The 18,798-nt window shown below is 37.2% G+C and overlaps 1 protein-coding gene across 2 annotated transcripts; it reads left to right on the top strand.

Moving 5' to 3' along the window:
* Positions 1–21: 21 nt before the first annotated feature.
* ATAD5 (ATPase family AAA domain containing 5) lies at positions 22–18,798 on the top strand. Of its 2 annotated transcripts, XM_056334261.1 has the most exons (23): positions 22–291; positions 1,135–2,924; positions 3,279–3,366; positions 3,939–4,103; positions 4,626–4,764; positions 5,227–5,311; positions 5,789–5,970; positions 6,780–6,937; positions 7,253–7,406; positions 7,646–7,924; positions 8,099–8,195; positions 9,063–9,145; positions 9,234–9,388; positions 9,503–9,653; positions 10,125–10,295; positions 11,325–11,443; positions 12,325–12,418; positions 12,644–12,708; positions 13,624–13,804; positions 14,577–14,764; positions 15,059–15,876; positions 17,035–17,199; positions 17,383–18,798. In XM_056334261.1, exons 1-23 carry the CDS (start codon positions 220–222, stop codon positions 17,459–17,461), a joined length of 5,478 nt encoding a protein of 1,825 aa, XP_056190236.1. In that variant the 5' UTR covers positions 22–219; the 3' UTR covers positions 17,462–18,798. The 2 variants fall into 2 exon arrangements, with proteins under 2 accessions (XP_056190236.1, XP_056190244.1); XM_056334269.1 differs by lacking the exon at positions 3,939–4,103.

Raw genomic sequence — 18,798 nt, 5'->3', positions numbered from 1 at the left:
GGCAGCCGTTGGCGGCGCGCGTGGGTCACGTGGGGCGCCGTGGCACCGCCCCCTTCCGCGCGGAGGTCCGAATCTCGTCCCGCGCGCGCTTTTCTGCCCGCCTGGCTCCCGCGCCCGGCGGTGGCATCGGGCGCGCGGGCCGCGCAGCGCCGCTCCATGGCGATCGCGCCTGCCTCGCGCCGTGGCTGAGGGCTCCCGGGCCCCGCCAGCGCCCGGGGCATGGTGGGCAGGGTGGCCGTGCCCGCGGCGGCCGCCCCCCCCGCCCTGCCCGGCAAGGACGGCGACGCTCAGGTGGGGGCGCGGAGCGGGCCGGGGGCCGCGGCGGGCGGGGCGGGGGCCGGCGGCGCTCTCGGGGGCGGGGGGCGGCCCTGTGCTGGGGGCGTTTGACACGGCGCCGCTGCGGGAGCGGGGGGCGTTCGGCGCGGCGGGGGGTGCCCGCTGCCCGGCGCCGCCTTCGCTCGCAGCCCGGCGGCCGGGAGGTTGCGAAGCGCCTTCCTGAGGCGGCCCCGCGGCCGGGGGGGAAGGACTCTGCCCCCGGCGGGGTGACTTGAGGAGGGGTCGGGCTCTGGTGAGGTGGGAGCGCTGGGAGAGTCCCTGGACTGTCGTGCGAGTGCATCACCCTGTAGGGTCTGCGTTGCCACCCGAGGTGCGGACTTTGTATTCCTTCCTTCTGCACGTTTAAAAGATGAAGCTTGTTCTTAAGATTCACGGATGTTTGCGGTAGGGTCACGCACCGTTCAGTGCTGGTGGCTCTCATGGTTGAGGGCTCTCCCAGCGCTCTGCTGAGCACCCCACGGTAACCGCCAGGGAGATCACCCCAATGGAAGTTGGCTTTTGGACCTCGGTGTCGGGAAGGTCTGAAGACCTTGTGGTCGCTGTCAGTTTTGGCGGTCTCAAAGCTTCAGAATGTGATTTTTATTTTTCTGAAATGGCAGAATCTTGATTTCGAGCTTAGATGGCTTTTGAAAACATGGAGATAAAGTTGGCGTGCACACAGTCTTAATGCATTGACAGGAGGCTTTTGTCCTCTGAAAAAGTGTTAGCATCACTATACTGCAAATACTGCTTTATATTACCACGCTAAGTCATCTTCAGTTTTTAAAAACTAAGGTTGACGTTAAACTTTTTTTATAGCCCTGCAAGAAACGGCGAGAGGAAGATACTTCTGTTAAAACAATCACAAGATATTTTTCGCCGTTAGCAAAACCAGTGGATAAAGTGTCGTCACCACCAAAACCCAGTAATATATTGGGTTATTTTAAAAAGACAGCTGTAACTGAGAAGGCTTCGTTACTGCTTGTAGCTGGAGAAAATGAAACGCCATTGGATGCTAATGGCCAAGACTGTAAGTCACCTTCTAAACCACCTTTAAAGCACAAGAGGAGAGGGAAGAGAGTTAATTTAAATAATACGCAAAGGGAGGCGAAAGCATCTGAGAATGAACACAAAATAGAAATTAGTAGTGATCACAGCAGAGAAACAGCAGGACTGAAACAAGACAGTAATGATTTTATTACCACTTGCACTTTAGTTGACCAAAAGAGTGCAAGAGAATTAGCAGAAGATAACGTGCAAAGAAAGAACTTCCCAAACACTGCCATCTGCAGAAAAAACTCCAAAAAAATGGATTCTCAAATAAATGGAACAAAAAATAGGGTAAAACAATCAAGGAAAAGGAAGCACAAGGTAAATATGGATTTGTCTGAAAGTTTTTCATCTGAAAACCAGCTGAATGACACATGTATAAAGGAAACTGAAGATAAGAAAAAGATGGTAACTCCTACAACAGCAGAGTGTGACGCTACTATTAGTGATCCCAGTTTTGAAGTTCATATGGATGATGAGACATCACAGGTACATAATGGTATAATAACGGTGTCATTTGAGGACTTCTTGAAGAGTCAGGGAGAAAATAACGTAGATCAGGTTGAAGACAAAAAGCCGGCAACAGACAATTCTGCTACAGCAAATGAAACGGACAGAAGTGGTAGTATTAGTGACCCAGAAAAGTGTGAGGAGTCTCAACAGGTGCCGCTTAGAACAGTAACTGTCCTTGCACAAATTCATTCCATTCCTCTCAGATTAGCTCCGTTACATAAGGAGAAAAAAGGCTCTAGGAAAATTGCTTCAATTTTTTTGAAGCAGAAGGGTTGCATAGGGGAAAAAGAAAGTAGCCCACCGCTCTTGGACAGTGAACAAACTGAACAGATTACTCAGAAAAGAAAATCTAATGTAGTTATTGAGGAAGAAGAACTAGAGTTAGCTGTGCTAGAGACTGCAGGGTCAGATTCTTTGAAGCCAAAATGCACTCTGGAAGAAAGGCATCAGTTTATGAAGGCATTTAGACAACCAACATCGGATGTAATAAAAAGTGGAGTTAAAAAGGCACCCGGAAAACAAAAGCAAGCCACTAGTAAGTCTTCAAAAGAAAAAGAAGGACCTGCAGATGACACTGCTTCAAATAAAGGATTAGAAAGTGGAGTACCAGAAGATTACGTGGATAAATATACACATTCTACTCCTAAAACAAATAGAGCTAAACCCAAAACACCTAGAAAGTTTCAGAAGAAAGGAAACAGAAGAAGGAAGGCTTCAAAAACTGAGGAAACAAATGTCTCAAATACCAGCAATTGTAAGGATTCAGGAGCTAGTGTTCTTATTCAGGAAAACACCTTAGATGTAGAAATTTTATCAAGTCCAAAGGTGAATGAGAGAAGGAGGAATTTAAGGCAGAAAAAAATCAAAACATCAAAAAACGTTACACCTAAAAGAAACAGGATTAGAGATAGCTTTTCTGAAGATGGGCTAAGTAGCCGTCCTTTACAGACTTCTACACCAAAAGCAAGCAAGCAATCCTTGAAGAAAAGTAACCTGTATAAAGCAGAGGTGATTACTGTGCCCTTTGACGGAAGCAGCCCAATAAGGTAAACATTTTAGAGTATATTCTACATTTTTTGCACATTGTTTTCCTGTAAGTATTTTAAAACTAAGACATAATTTGATTGGAATGCATTCCAAAGCTGCATGAATGCAGATCATGCTAGGTAATACTACAGAAGAACCAAATCTGACTCAATAAATGTGCTTGTACTAAAGACATTTAAAAAAACCGAACAAACCCCAAAGAACAAAAAAAAAAAACCAACCATCCACCACTTGGGGGGTTGCTTCGGTTTACAGCACTGTATTTAAAGGCTTTTGAAAATGAGATTTGGAGTAATGTTTCTGTTTATTAAAAAGTGAAAGTAATAATTTCTTAATACTTTTTTCCTAATTAGAATGAGGTTTACACGTATCAATGTGACTACAAAATCAAATAAAGCTGAAGCAGTGAAAAATGAAGAGTTTAACTCCAAAAATATAAAGGTAATTTATGTAACAGTTTCAGTATTTTGTCATTTACTATATGCGTATAATTGTATTAATATTCAGTATTGTGTAAGAGTTAGTATAATGTAATACAATGACAGTTCTCAGATGCCCTACGGTAAAATAATATTACTGTGATTTATGATAGTTTCTTGTACAGTTATTGTAACTTAAATTTTCAAGTGTGTCTTATCCATGTCAATCTACTTTTCATAACAGAAAAATCTAGTAAGGTAGTATGCTCATGTTCTGCAGGTTCTCAGTATGGGAACATACCAAGTTCTCAGTTTGGATACAGCAGAACAACTTACACTTAAGAACGTCACTGCCCGTATTTCATTTGTTTTGTGGACAGATTGGAGCCCTTGCAGGGCACTCACTGCCTTTTGAAAAGTATTTATATCACCTCGGTTTGCTCCTCCTTTCAAGTCTTTCATTTTCTTTTTGATACCGATAAAAATTTATTAAAATCATAGGCTTTTATGAATATGAAAATTATATTATGTGAACTGTCAAATATATTGCTATTGCTTGCTAGGTGTTTTGCTGCTTTTGTTCTTTGTTAACAGGTAAGCTCTAGTTCTAAAAACATATCCAAAGCAAAAGAGCTGATTGAAAAAGCAAAGGCTATACAGCATAACAGATCAAAGGTTAACGAAGACTTACCAGTCCCTGTGAGGCGCTCATCTCGACAGCGAGCTCTTGCTGAAAAGAAAAAATTACAAGAAAGTGAAGTAAGCCTGTATACTATGAGGCAGGGGGGAGGATATTTTGAAGTTTTTGTGATTCATTAAGCAACAAAAATGTTTCTTACCTTGCAAATGTTTCTTTTAAAGAATCAAATAAGGTACATATCTATGCAGTGGTATGGTGAATGTCATAGTAAGGTGACTGTCAGCATAGACTGGAAAGCTCATCCTTAAGTAGATCTGTAACATGCGGCAGATGGTCGCGCTTGGAAGTGACTGTTTCTCTTTCCTAATGGACAGCAATGTGTCTCTTTCAAATGTGTATGTTTTAGACATTTAAATTTAGACGAGAGTAGTTCTGGCCTGTGTTTATATATTGGACATCTTATTCTATATACTATTTCTGTGTAGACAACAGTAATAAAAGTATTGTATAATTTTTTAATTATGTTTAAGTTCCAGGCTCTCTAGCTTCTTCAGTTTTCTCAGTACTGATCACTAAATTGTATTGTTAATAAAGGAGGAAAAGCTGTGTTTCCTTTCTTATTTTATTTGCTTTTCCTCTAGGAATCGGTAATCATTTTAGATTCAAGCCTGAGTGATGCCACTACTACGGTGCAGAATGTGAAGCAAAAGCATCTTCAGAGCTTAAATGATGTGCTGGGAAAAAAGTCTAGAAACTTGAAGGTTGCAAAGAACTCAAATGGTAATTGGGTTTTACTGAATGTGTTTAATTCTTATTAGTTATTGACTTTTATAAAGCTTCTTTTGCAGTACATTCATCTTTTCTTCTGATTTTTGTTTTTTTAATACTATTCCAATATATTCCTTTTATAATAGGAGTTAACAGTGCAGAGGTTATTTACGCGTGCTGCTTTAATTTTTCTTCATTCAGGGAAAACAATTTGTTTCAAAACCTACCAGTAGTATACCATGTTTTGTTGTCTTCTAATTTGAGGGGCTTTTTTTAATGTTATAGAAAATAACATCTATAGTGATGAAATAACTAGAAATAAAACTATAATGAATTTTGTTAAAATACTCAGCTTCCCCTTAAGGGGAATGCCTAATGTTATGATATGGAACACAGAGATAATGAACAGAGAAGTAAGGTTAAATTCTGTATCAATGCTGACCTAATCATATTTTTTTTTTTTCCTTTTTAAAGGAAAACCGGGATATCCACCTTCCTTCCTAGGCAGAAGTGCTCAAAACTCTGCAGGTGAACCAGTTGTGGTCTTTGATGAAAGCAGGTCAGTTTGCAAGATTGCAGTTGTTTAATAATCAAAACGTATTTCAAGATTACTTTAACATTCTCTCATTGCACACATTTAAATACGCTTATGGAAATGTGATATAAAGGTTAAAGGGTGGGTTTTTTTTTTATACTGATCAATATGTTAATCTGCTTGCAAAATTTTGGGATTTTAGTGGAGAGTTCCTCAACCACTGTTGAGCCATTTTAGATGGTTGAAAATGTAGTTGATGATGACATAAAAAGAAATTCTGAATTGCATATAAAATTACAAAAAAAAAGCTTTTTTTAAATTAAAATCTCTAATTTAACAATTAACATTAAATGTAAACTTCCTACATTTCAATTAATTTTAGCAGTTCTCCCAGATACTTTCTAACTTGAGTATAGAAGTGGATGTGATTAAATTCTGTTGTAAGCCTTACAAGCTATTAGTTCTAAGATTTATTTTTTTTCATTTCTCTTTTCATTAAAGCCAAGATGCATCTGAAAATTCTCAAGATGATGATCAGTTCAGAGCAAAACGTGAATTCTTGATGAGTGGATTGCCAGAGTCGCTGAAAAGACAGATTGCAAAGAAGGCAGCAGCAATGGAAGCGTACTCTCTTGCAAGTTCATGTTTTAAGACTGTTGTCCATGTACAGCAGAAGGATGACTGTAAGCTTTTTTCCAGCTATGTGTAAATGTATATAATAATTTCTAGTAAATCTTTGCAGAAAAGAGACTCTTGATCAGCAGAACTTACTATTATGACTGGAATAACTGGTAGTGTCTTCTTGTTTTGTGTCACAGTAAGAAAACAAAACTTACAAGCTTCCAGTGAGATGTTTGTGAATACACAATTTACAAATCAAATTGATGCTAAAGTAATGTACACATTCATGGGTGAGGATGCAAAATTCTTAATACTTAGTCAAAAAAGAGTCTTTCGAGTTTGAGTTTGGAGAATAAAGGTCAGGTTGGACTGATTGGGGATGAAGCTATTTTCTTCAAACAAAGGCAAAACGTTTCACAAAAGAACAGTCTGTTTCTTACCACTAAGTGAGGAAGTGTGCTACAATATTCTTCTGAAAGGGCGTGACAGAAAAGCAGAATGTAGAGTAGCACTTAACAGAGTTTATATTTGCAAACCAACCAATAAACAAACAAAATCCTTGGTGAGTATCTGTCGTACAGAGACCCAGTGAGGGCACAGGCGGTTATTTAGAGCAAGCAGAGCCCAGGAGCAACTTGCTGGAAAAATGTTGAATGCAGAAATGTGCAAATTTGTTCAGGTTTTGGGAGGTGAAATTAATGAAGATAAAAAGTTGATGCAGTGTAAGTTAAATAAGCTTGGCTTTGACCTGATAAAGATATCGTTAAAAGCATTTACTCTTAGTTACTGTAGGATGTTTTTGTCTGTGTTTATTGCTGTTTTGGTAATAAGTTTCCTCTTGGTTTTTTTTTTGATGGGGGTTCTTTTGTAGGTTATCCAATGTGGAAATTGAAGTTGCCCTCATGCCCTCTGTTAACTAAGCTGAGGAAACTGAATACTGAAGTCACTAATGTCACAAAAATCACTCTCTCACTTGGTGAATTTTCCAGTGTGAGCTCAAAACTAACTGGAAACTGCTCTGCACCTGTGGTTAGTACTTCAAAATGGGGGCTTGTGTTACAAGAAAAATGAAAAGAAAATTGAAATTAGTTACTAGTTAGGACTTTTATTTTTAAAAAAATGTATAGTTTGAACCTGTTTCTGTTCTGGATGTTTTCTTTTTTTTCCTTGGGTGTAATTTACCCATTCTGCATTGTAACATTAGGCAATTCCCGACGCTTTCTGTTAATCTGTGTTTAACAAGACAGTGACCAATTTAAATTATGCAAAACTGTTGTTGTTGTTCTGTGTGATGTTTTTGAGTAATAACTGGTGGGGGGGTTTTTTTGTGTGTGTGTGTTACAGCTTTCTGGCCACCGACCAGTTTTTCCTGATACATTCAGGAAAGATTTACTAGATGAGATCATGTCTTCCAATTCTCAATTTCCTGTGAGAAAATACTTCTACAAGTTTCTGAAAAAGCAAACTGAACGGTTGGGTTCTGAAAACAGTATTCAAGGTTAGTAATCTACATAGGGAAAAATACACTCGTGCTCTATCTAGCTTAAAAAGGCAACCTGGAACTTCCAGAAATATGTCAGTGAAGGAATACTGTTGTTGGAAATAAATGGGTCCTCACACTTTTTTTACCAAATTCTTTTCATATATACATTTTTACCAAATTCTTCAAGTATGGCTTAAACATACATATGGTTGTAGTGGACATAGCTTGTAATTTTGTGGGGTTTTTTTCCTTAGAAAGCAGAGAGGGCACTGCAAATTCTGAGATAAATCAGAAACGTTCTGACAAGTGGAGGGAAACTAAGAGGAAAAGGAAAGAAACAGAAGACCACAAGTCAAAAAGAAGAAAACAAAGTGAAGGTACAGAGGCTGAAGCAAAATCCAGAGTTTCTCCTGTATCTGGAGAAAACCAGCGAGAGACAGGACAAGCCACACGCTTGGGAAAAAACAAGACCCAGAAACTAGATGTTGTGACAGAAGACACTGAATGTTTATCAGACCCAAATGCACTTTCAGGTAACTCCATTTCCTATCTGATTTTAATTCTGTTTGCATTGAGGGAATGTATATATGATGTATGTCAGCATTTTACTGTGATGCAAAAATCATACCTAGTCTTAACATTCTACTAGACTTGATCAACTCTTTCGTATGAAGAACTATTTTAAAATGGATGATATTTTTCTGTAGGTGTTGAAAAGGAAGACACGCTTTGGACAGAAAAATACCAACCTCAAGATTCCAGTGAACTTGTAGGGAACAAGAAAGAAATTGAAAGGCTACACAGGTCAGAAGTGGAAACATGGATCCATTATTATTATTATTATTCATATTTTTCATTGTATTACTTGATTATGCTTAAAGAAGCAAAGTCAGTTATTTTATGCTATGCTTGAATAACACAGGGTGTATGTTTGCGGCCTTTGTTTTGGTTTACTTCCGAAAAGTTCCAGAAAAAATTTGTCAGTTGGTGTGAATGATCTTTTGGTCGTAGTTCCTTTTTCCAGTAATACCTCAGTAGCCTGTATGGTGTGGTACAAAACAAACACACGAAATGCTGCATTAGTCTGTGGGATCAAATGAAATACTTAAGTAACAAATGCTTTTACCAGTTTACTAAAAACTACTTTTTGTCAGGTTATTTAAGCTCACATGCTATGAGTAAGAGATAGGTACCTACGAGTCTTGTCTGTTCTTCCCTACAAGCATATCTGATCCTAATCTTCATGCTCTGCCTCTGCTTTTGACAGTAATTTGGTGCTCAAGTCCATCTACTATATTGTGATTTCAGTTAAATTTTCTGTATGGGTTTAAGTTATTGTTGTGGCTCCTATGCAGAATTTAAAGGTCCATCTGACAAACAATGCTAAACTATGACTGATAAAGCATTTCCCACAATTTATTAAGTAGCTTGCCAAGTGACTTGGTTTTATACCAATCAGCTAGTAAATGGAGAATGAAGAAGGAATCCTTTTTTATAAAAGAATTGAGCAAACTCTGAACAATTTCTTTTTTTTTTAATCTGAAGGGACTTTGGTTTGAGAGGAATAACAAGTGGCTTATGTCCCCTAGTTTTACGTTCTGTTCCATCTGAATTTGGTTCACTTTATTCAGCAATTATTTTTCATTTTTATTCTGTTCCTTCCTTTTATAGTTGGTTAAAAGAATGGAAAAAAAGAGCTGACTTGGAAGAAAAAAGAAATCGGAAAGGGAAAAAGGAGGACAAAGAGCATGAAGGTGCTGATAGAATTAAAAATTATATAGCTTCTCTTTGTTAAATTTTGCAAAAAAAATTTACATGAATCCTTTCTTTTCTGTTAAAAAGATTCTACAGATTTTTTGGACAGTCTTGACTTTAGAGATAGTGATTCTGATACTGAGGAAGAGACTAACCTTTGCAATACAGTTCTGATAACTGGCCCACCAGGAGTAGGGAAGACTGCTGCAGTATATGCTTGTGCTCAGGAGCTTGGTTTTAAGGTTTGTGGCATTCTTTCCTCAGTGTCATTTTTCTTTTTTGTAACTAGTGATATGAGAGCATTCGTAATACAAGATGTCTAACTTTTTAAAAATGTAAATTAAATGCCATTGCAGATATTTGAAGTCAATGCCTCTTGCCAGCGTAGCGGTAGACAGATACTGTCTCAACTAAAAGAAGCTACTCAGTCTCATCAAGTGGATAAAAAAGGCATTAATGCACACAAGCCTTGCTTTTTTAACAGTTGTAGCAGTACCAAGTCACCAAGTAAGTTTCATGGTTATATCTGGGTGGTTTGGGGGTTGGGGTTTTTTTTTATTCTTTTTTTAGTTGGTTGTTTGGGGATTTTTTTTAGGAACTGAGTTCCCAAAACAATTTTTAGACAGCAGTTGTTTAAGAAAGATGGGAAACTGCAGTTTATCTGGCCATAATAATAAGAAAAGCTCTGTTGGTTAACAAAACTACATACCAAATTAAATAATGACGTTATCAAAATGACTGACTCTTGGTTATCCTCAGCTATTTCTGTAGTGCTGGAGTAAATGCTATGGCACTTGAATATCAAGTTGAACAGAAAGCATTCACTATAACAGGAGAAAAGTAAAATAAGCAGAAATCAGTACAGTAAATCTGTCCTGTACTACATACAAAACCAGGGATTTGCTCTGAATTTGCCCAAGACATGTCAGTTTGAGATAACGTTTCCAGATAAAGTTTAATGTAAAACATATCTTGCAGAAAAAATGTATTCTCCAAAGAAAGTTGTTTCACCAAGAAAACCTCCACTGTCACCAAAAGGAGCAGGATTAAAACGAAGTTTGCCCCCTAAAACACTTGCAGACTATTTCAAAATTCCTTCCAAACGTAAAGGTAATGATGGAGCAGTAACATCTCAAGAAAAAAATAAAGGTAGGTATCACCATTTAATAATTATTTACCTTTGGAGATGGAAACAGTACACTGAGCTCCTGTATACGTGGAGCTGTGTGGGGAAAAGAGTAGAGCACACTTACTACACTCCAACTGCCAGCAGGAATTACTTAATGCATCTGGAATACACTTAACTACATAGGAAATAGCCATTACTCTGTATTACAGGGAAGTTAATTAGGGTACAGCCTATATGAAGTTCAGTAGGCTTTCCTTGGTTGTTTTGGGTTTGGGGTTTTTTTTTTCCAGAGCAGCTAGGTAAGAGAAGAAAAATTAGAATCTGTAGAAAAACATGCCTTTGTTACCTCAGTACCTGTTTCAGGTTGGTGTGGAATGGTCACTGTGCTTGGTGGAGACAGATGGGTTTTGGGTTTTTTTGTGTGTGTGTATATATATATACATAAAGTTTCTGCTACAGAATTAAGAGTTCCTGTAAAGCCAATAAATGTTTGATTACAGACATTGGATTTAAATACATAAAGGGCACGCTGAAATCTTTGAGTCGCTTAACATTGGAAGGTGTATTTCCAAATGTATCATGGGATCAGGAAGTCTTAAAGACAGGTCCTTAGAAAGGAAATAATATATTTGGACAACGAGTGGTTTTGCACAGACCATACAGAGGAATGCATGAGCGAAGTGCTGAATTGAGGCAACCAAGTCTAATCCTTGTCTTTTTGGGCAATCTTACTGCATTTTCTTGAAGGACTTGTATCTACTCCATGCCCCTGAGGCGTCATAGTTTGCAAACAGGTTAGGTGCAGAATTAACTTTACAGGTAAGTGAGCCCTTCACCAAACACAGTTTGATTCCCAGCAAATTTGTTGCAATTTTTTTTTTTTAATAAGAGACATCAGAAAAGGATGTAGGTCAGATCTAAGTTTTTGTGTCAGTGTAGATTTTCTTTAGCAGTTAATACTTGGGGTGATTTTGAAACCAGTGCCTAGAATGCATATTCATGGTTTCAGTCCTCCTTTGCTTCCTGCTCAATTCTTCACCCATCTGCAGGTAATACTCAGAAATCACTTAAAGAAAAGAAAGATGCTCAAATTAAGGCAATAAACAAAGAAGGAGAAGGAGGAGAACACAACAGGAAAAGTGCAACATCTCTCATTCTCTTTGAAGAGGTAAAATTCGCATGAAATATATGTGAGCAATACGTTGTTTCATTGTGTTTAAAGAATTTAACTTTCTTCTTCCCTTTGTCCTTAAGATTTCTGGGTAGATTCAAGTGTAGGCATTATCAGTTTCTTAAAAACTAATTCAGTATTTCATGATTTCATCCTCAGGAGTACTCTTTTAACCATGGATCATTATTTTACAAAGTTACTTTAAAAGATAAAGAAACTATCATCTATCAACCATTGTTCACTGTTAGGACAGTTTGCAGAATTCTGCTAATTTAACTCCTTTGATTATGTCAGAAGTGTTGGTTTATAATTTTACACTACTTAAATGCACTGAGACACTCTAACAGTCACCGTTAATACCCCAGTAATTACAATATCTAAGCCCACATTCAGTTCTTCTTTTCTGTCACCTCTGGCCCCAAAATGTCTTGAGTTTAAACTAAGAATACCAAATTACAGCCAAGAATGTAGTTTTAAGTAAATAAAGGAGGTATAGCAATGTTGCTAACTGTGGGCTGATCCTACAGAATACTAGTGAAATTCTATTAAAAAACAAAAGCCAAAAGCCACCTGGACATGGTCCTGGGCAACCTGCTCTAACTGACCCACCTTGAGCTGGGGGAGGTTGGACAAGGTGACCTCCCCAGGCCCCTTCCAGTCTCAACCAGTCTGTGATTTTGTAAGCCGCAGCATGGAAGACTGCGATCAAAGTGTTTTGTGCTAACAGGTGAACCTGGCACATGTATACTGTCATTGGCCACAAACATTCAAAAAATCTGTATTAATGTTAAGTCTTAGTCAGTTGTTAAAAGTATGATTGCGTTCACAGCTTGTAGTTATTGTTAAATTTTTTTTTGCACTTTGTTTTTTTCCTATAGGTAGATATAATATTTGATGAAGATGCAGGGTTTCTAAGCGCAATAAAGACATTCATGGCAACAGCAAAGAGACCTGTAATTCTTACTACCAATGGTGAGTACTGTTTGTTACAGTAGTTAAGCTTTACAGATAGAACCTCTTTTAATAAGATGGATTAAATGGTGATGGCTGAATAGAACTCCTAAATGTAAAATCAAATGAGTGAAGACTCTTAAAGCCAGTATTTTAGTATTTGAATAAAGATACTGGCTGCTCTAATGGGTAAAGAAAATAATTAATTTTGAATACTGAATGTATCACTGATATCTCTTTATATAGATCCAACATTCAGCTTATTGTTTGATGGCTATTTTGAAGAGATCAACTTTAGAACCCCTTCCTTGGTAAGTCTGTGTTTGGAAATGCAGATATGTCCTAAGCAAGTAATTGTCTGCTAATTTAAGTTGGAAATTTAAATGTTGATGTAGGTTTATATTTATCTGATGTAATACATCTGTTTCATCAGAAGACTATTTTTTTCAGGTTTTATGCAAGGATGTGTAGGGTGCATTTACCTTTTACATGTAGAATTTTTATTTAGTAGCATGGAAGATTTATTTTCTTAACCACTTAGTATTTTAGAGAATTACAACAAGAACATCACTTCATCGCTTAACTTGGCTTTTAGAATGTAGTAAATAATTCCATAAATGATACATCTAATAGTTTTGATCTGAACACTGACTATGCCAGTATTGTTTTTTTCATTAAAAAAAGTATAGGAACTATTTTAGAAATACTATGGGTTATCCCTTTAACATAAACACTAGTATTCTGTAGAGCAAATAGTTTTATTTGCAGCTATGTATTATGTGAAAAACCTAAATAAATGAGAATCAGAAGGAACTTGCTTTTGAGAAGAGGAATTTTTTTTTAATGTGAAATTGCAATTGTCTGGTAGCCCGAAAGCTTTTCGGAGTTAAAAGAAAAAAGCCTTTAAAGTGAATATAGTTCACTAAAACTTGTTCGCTGGTGATGAGAAGCAAGGTGCACATGGTTTCAGGAACACAAGCAGAATGTGTGTGTTGTGTTTTGTTTCTAATGAGTTGAATTCCTGAATTGAACTTAATTCGCTGACGTGGACTGTTTAGATTTGGTATTCTGCTTTTCTATAAAGGTTTTAATGTAACTATAATCTAATTTTCTGTATTAAAAAGAAAAATGTATTGCAAGCATAAATAGAATAATTTTCTCCTGTGTGACTTACCACAGTTGGATTTGTAGTTGTTTTCAGTGGTCTTTGTCTAACTTTTGTTTAGATGAACGCTGCTAGCTATCTTCAAGTGCTGTGTCTGGCTGAGAATCTACGAACAGATGTGAAGGACTTAGCTGCTCTGTTAACCACAAATAACTGTGATATCAGACAAAGTATTCTCTACTTACAATTTTGGGTGAGAAGTGGAGGTGGATGCTTGAAAGACAAATGTTTGGCCCATCATGGTAGGTTGATTTCATTTAATTAAAAACAACAATAATTCTCCATCTTAACATGAATTTGATGAAATCAAACCATTCTTAGACTTGTATGATTAAATGGTAACTTCCTGTAAGGCTCCTAAACGTTTGGGTAGGGTTTGGAGGTGGGGGTTGACCACTTCAAAGCCTTGTAAATACACTTAAGGAGCTAAAAGCTTTATTTTTATTGTACCTGTTTAATACCCATCATTATGGTACTTGTACTTAATTATCTCCCTTTTCACTTCCGAGAAGCAAAACTGGGCAAAGTAGGGAGCCAGCAGTTGTTTCCCTTCACCTCGGAGGTTGCAGTTCTTTATCTATTTAGCTGAGTTGTAGATAATTCACCTAGAAAGAAGAAGCAGAACTGAAAAAAGGAGAAAAATTGGACAGGCAAGCAGGCAGCAAGGGTGAGAACTTGGTCCGAAAGGATACAGGACGAGTATTCTCATCAGGTGTGGGTGTGTGAGACTGTGTGAATGAGTGACAGAGACTGGTGGGGCATAAAAGAAAGAACAGACTATTTTAGATGGTCACTTGCAAAGAAGGGAGAGCAGGCAGATCGCTAACACTTGAAGAAATGAAATGGGGATGATGGGTGGGGATGGGGATGACTGATTTCAGCTGTTACTCAGAACTGCAGCAAGAAGTGACAGTTACAGTATCCGTTATAAAAGGAATTGAGGCAAAGAGGGGGGAAAAAACAATTTCACGATGCATTGTTTCTTTTCAAGTAAAGCATGTTATCTTTGTGCAGGAGGAGATGAAACAGATAAAGCAAATCATGTAATTTATTCTGAAAAGACTACTGATTCCAAGATTGATTTTTCTCAAGCTGATGCACGCGTTCAGGAGTTTCCAAAATGTGATACAGGCTGTGTAGAGACATTGCTTGGCCTTAAGAATATCCTGTTGCCTTCAGAAGATTTGTTTACATTTCTTAAGGTATTTTTTGTAGTTTACTAGCTAATACTTTGAATGATTGCCAGATAATTAAGTGTAATTGTCACTACAAATAGCATCTTCTTGGAAGCAAATCTCTTTGAAAAGAGTTGTTGTAGAAATTAGGGGATTCTGTCATTATTAAGCAAAATCTGATTCTAAAATCTGAACCGGGGAAGTCTCCTGCAAGCAGAACAGTCCCTCGCCTCATAAAGACAAAGCCAGGACTATGGGAATTTCTGTAATAAATTATATATATGATAAGTTAATAAATTTTTCACGATTATTATTTTACAGCACAAAATCACAACCATGGACAAGTGGAATAAATTGATGCAGCTTCTCACAGAATTCCAGATGAAGAAAGTGGATTTTATATATAGTAATCTTGAACTTATTCTTCCCTTACCAGTGCAAGTTCTTTCAAACCAATCTGAAGCTTCTAACTCTATACTTGAAAGGTCTACCACAGTTTCTTTGAAAAGCAAATCTACTAACAGATACTGCTCTGGCAAAAAGTCTAAAAAGACAAAGAAGCAGAAGAGGCTTGAGATATTGTGTGATAGTGACTTATTTGATACTGAACTGAACTATTCAGCTGAATTCATAACTTTACCATCAGATAGTCCTCTATCAGGTGCTGAAGTGAATAAAGAGGAATCGCAATTTCTGATGAATAAAGAAGAAAGAGAAATTAAAACTAAAACCTCAGCAAAGGAGAAAAGGTCTGCACTTGTTTTTCAGTGTCTGAATTCGCTGACTGAATTTGTGGAGAACATGTCCTTCTTGGATTGCTATGTAAACACTAATACCGAGGAACCACTGGAGTTCTCTAAAGATGAAGGATTTAGTTGGACAAATGGCAAAATCAAAAATGGTCTTTGTGACGAATTCAGTATAGAAAATACTGATTGGTGGCGTTCCCAGAGCTGTAGTGAAATAAAAGCAGCTATTGAAGCACTCAGTTTTAACAAATGTTTTGTTAATATTTCACAAAACTTGGAATCCTCTTTGAGTACCAGTAAAACACCTGAAAGCGATCAGCTGGAGGGACTTACTTTGCATATTTCAAACACAAGAAATTGTGTATCCTTCAGTCAGTCAGCTGATTCAAGGTAAGACTTTGCTAGTATTTCTGGAATATAATGCAATTATTTGTCAAGAAAAGCGTTTCACAGGGTGTAGGACTGTTTCACATACTGTGTATACACATATACCAGTATGACTGTTGTCAGTATGTCTCAAAACGCTGGAGTAGTTGTTCACTTGGCTTGTATAAGCTTAAATTAACTGCTTGGTAATTGCAAAAAGTGACTTTTCATGTTTGAGTAGCTTGACTGTAATGTTGTTCAGGGGTGGTAGCAATAATCTAGTCTGTTTACTGTAAAAATGAAGGGACAAACACCACCCCCACCCTCAAAAGAATAACAAACCCCAAAAAGAATGGCTTTTTCAAGGCAGACAGATGGATTGAAATAGATTCTGCAACTACTAGGCATGCAAATTTTTCATCCAGTGCCTGGTCATATTGGGTCTGTGTTAAATGCATAGGTGTTACTTGATGAAGACCTAACAAAATTCAGAGCAAAGTTATTGCAATTTTTTTGTAGTAACTTATGCTAACACGTAATAACCTTTAATATATTATAAAAGATCAAAGAATACAGTGCTGCTAGCAAGTGTGGATATGAAAGACTGTTTTAACATGAACAAATGATGACATAAACAAGTCATCATATGTGAAACTGGCATAACAGGTGAATAAAACCTATTCGAGTGCCTGAATATGAAAACAGGTTAGACCCTTACTGCTGTAAGTCAGTACCCAGATGAGCAATGTCAAAATGGGTCTAACCATCTAACCTGTGACCGAGTTTGGCCAATATAGGAGTTACACATTGGAACTGATACTGACATTCTGGCAATTACAAAGTACATGATGCTTTTTATTTTTGAAGGCCACAGATGCTTTTGGTTACATTGTCAGACAGATGTACTAGATTGTGAAGACCTCCCCAGACTAGATTCCATAGCTGAGCTAAGAGCCTTGGCCAAACAGACCACTGTCTGTCATGTCTCTGTCTCCGTGTGTAACTTTGTAATGCTGTGTAAGCAGCACAAGATAACAAGTCGCAGGCATCTAATCCATTGGGATGCAGTTTTAGACATCAGTATGTTTACCAGAGTTTTAAACCAGATTTGATCTTAAAGGCGCAGTCACTATTTTGTTCATTCTTGAATGAGAAACAATAAAGCTTCATTATCTATTTTAGCATTCACAAAAAAGCAGAGAAGAGGCTGGCAATCATCAGAACTGTATTTTCCAGAAGTCCTTTAAACCTGAGTAATAAGCAAGCCAGTATACTTGAATACCTCCCCAGTCTTCGCAGTATCTGTAGGTTTGAGAAGCTTAAAGAGCAAGGGAAGACTAAAAGAAGGTAAGCTTTTTGGTTTTCCTAAATCTTGCTACACTGTTATATACATGGTAGTTAATTTTAATAAAATAATTTGTCAAATAATTCTAGACAAGAAGGGTGAAAGTTTGCCTCTCCAGATAATAGGTGTTGCCTTGCATTTGGAAATAACTTATAGTTGTTATCCCTTTACTTTTCTTCTTATAGGTTTTTGCATTATCTTGAAGAGAGTCATCTTGAAATACCCAGACAAATGATAAATGGTCTGTGTTTGGACTTTCCTTAAAATCACCAACCCCAGAAATACGTTGTGCCTAATGGTGATATTCTCACCATAGTTTGATTTTCATTTTTTTACCACGTTATTTTATTGTATATTCAGAGCTGATTGTATATTAAATTTCTATAAGTATTTAAAATTATGTATTTATCTATTGCATTGGTATTGCTCTCCACAACTGAAATGTGGGTTTGTTTGGTGCTTGTCCAATAAGTGCATTTATAATACTAAATGCACAAACTAATCAATGGGGACTCCTTCATACGATCTTTCTCTGTAATTTGTGTATCAAATAATAATAAGTCCTTTTGTAATGACCAACTGTCACAACTTCCACAGCAAAGTTGCTTTTTTCCAAGGAGACAGTTTTATTAAAATAAGCTTGTTTCTTTCTGAATTTGCAGTTGTGTTAAATAATTTGGGGTGGGAGGGGGCAGGGAGAGGATGCAACAAGTCTTCTAACATGTAAACAACTAATAAGAGCTCTTCACAATAATGACTGGGTAACAGTCTTTACAAAGCACTGTGCCTCAATGTACATAGATTTGCGTATGTTCATTTAATTTCCTTTCATTATTTCCAACTGTCAGGTCTGCATGTTAATCTCCTAAAAAGGTAGAGGAATGATTACTGTAGCTCAGGATGGTCTCAGAGATTAGGCAAGATTTTGTAAATAAAATTATGCCAGTGTTACTTTGGTTTCAGTAATATTTAACCACTTCTAGTCTTGTATATTGTGTTCTATTTTTATGCTTCATTTTGTATTTGGCAAGACTTCAGCCTGATTATTTGTGTTTGAATCTGGTTTTATATGACAATAATTTTGTGATACTTTGCTACAATTCTGAATATTTCCATTGTATGAAAAATAAGACTCCTAAAACTTGATGTTTTCAGTCAATAAAGATGATGATTATGGATTTTTTCTTTTTAACTGGAAACATTTCAGCCATGTACTTTTCCAGCTTTATATTGCAATCGGACTGTTCCTCTTCCTCAAACCGTGTCAGATTGGTGCCATGCAGTGGTATTCCACTTACCTCAGTGTCTCTAATAATAAGGAAGGCCATTTTCTAGTACATTCTGTTCTCATGATGTATTTTTAATGTCTTAAAGATGTTGTTCGGGAGTTGGAAATATTTATGAAAACAGTAAATTATTTTAAGCTTCTGCATTGTAGATAATTTTTATAGCTTACTCTTTTTTTGTAGCCTAGAATTATCAAATAGGAATGAAATAGTGGTGGCTGTTAAAATCTCTTAATGTATTGTTGTATCACTGGTCTAGAGCAACTCCTGTACATTTCTGTAAAAATAAAAAAATAATTTTTTAAAATGTTTAAA

The sequence above is a fragment of the Falco biarmicus genome, chromosome 1 (genome assembly GCF_023638135.1).
Source record: "Falco biarmicus isolate bFalBia1 chromosome 1, bFalBia1.pri, whole genome shotgun sequence".
NCBI lineage: Eukaryota > Metazoa > Chordata > Aves > Falconiformes > Falconidae > Falco > Falco biarmicus.
Note: the sequence above shows the minus strand (reverse complement) of the source record. Positions and strands in the feature narration are given on the sequence as shown.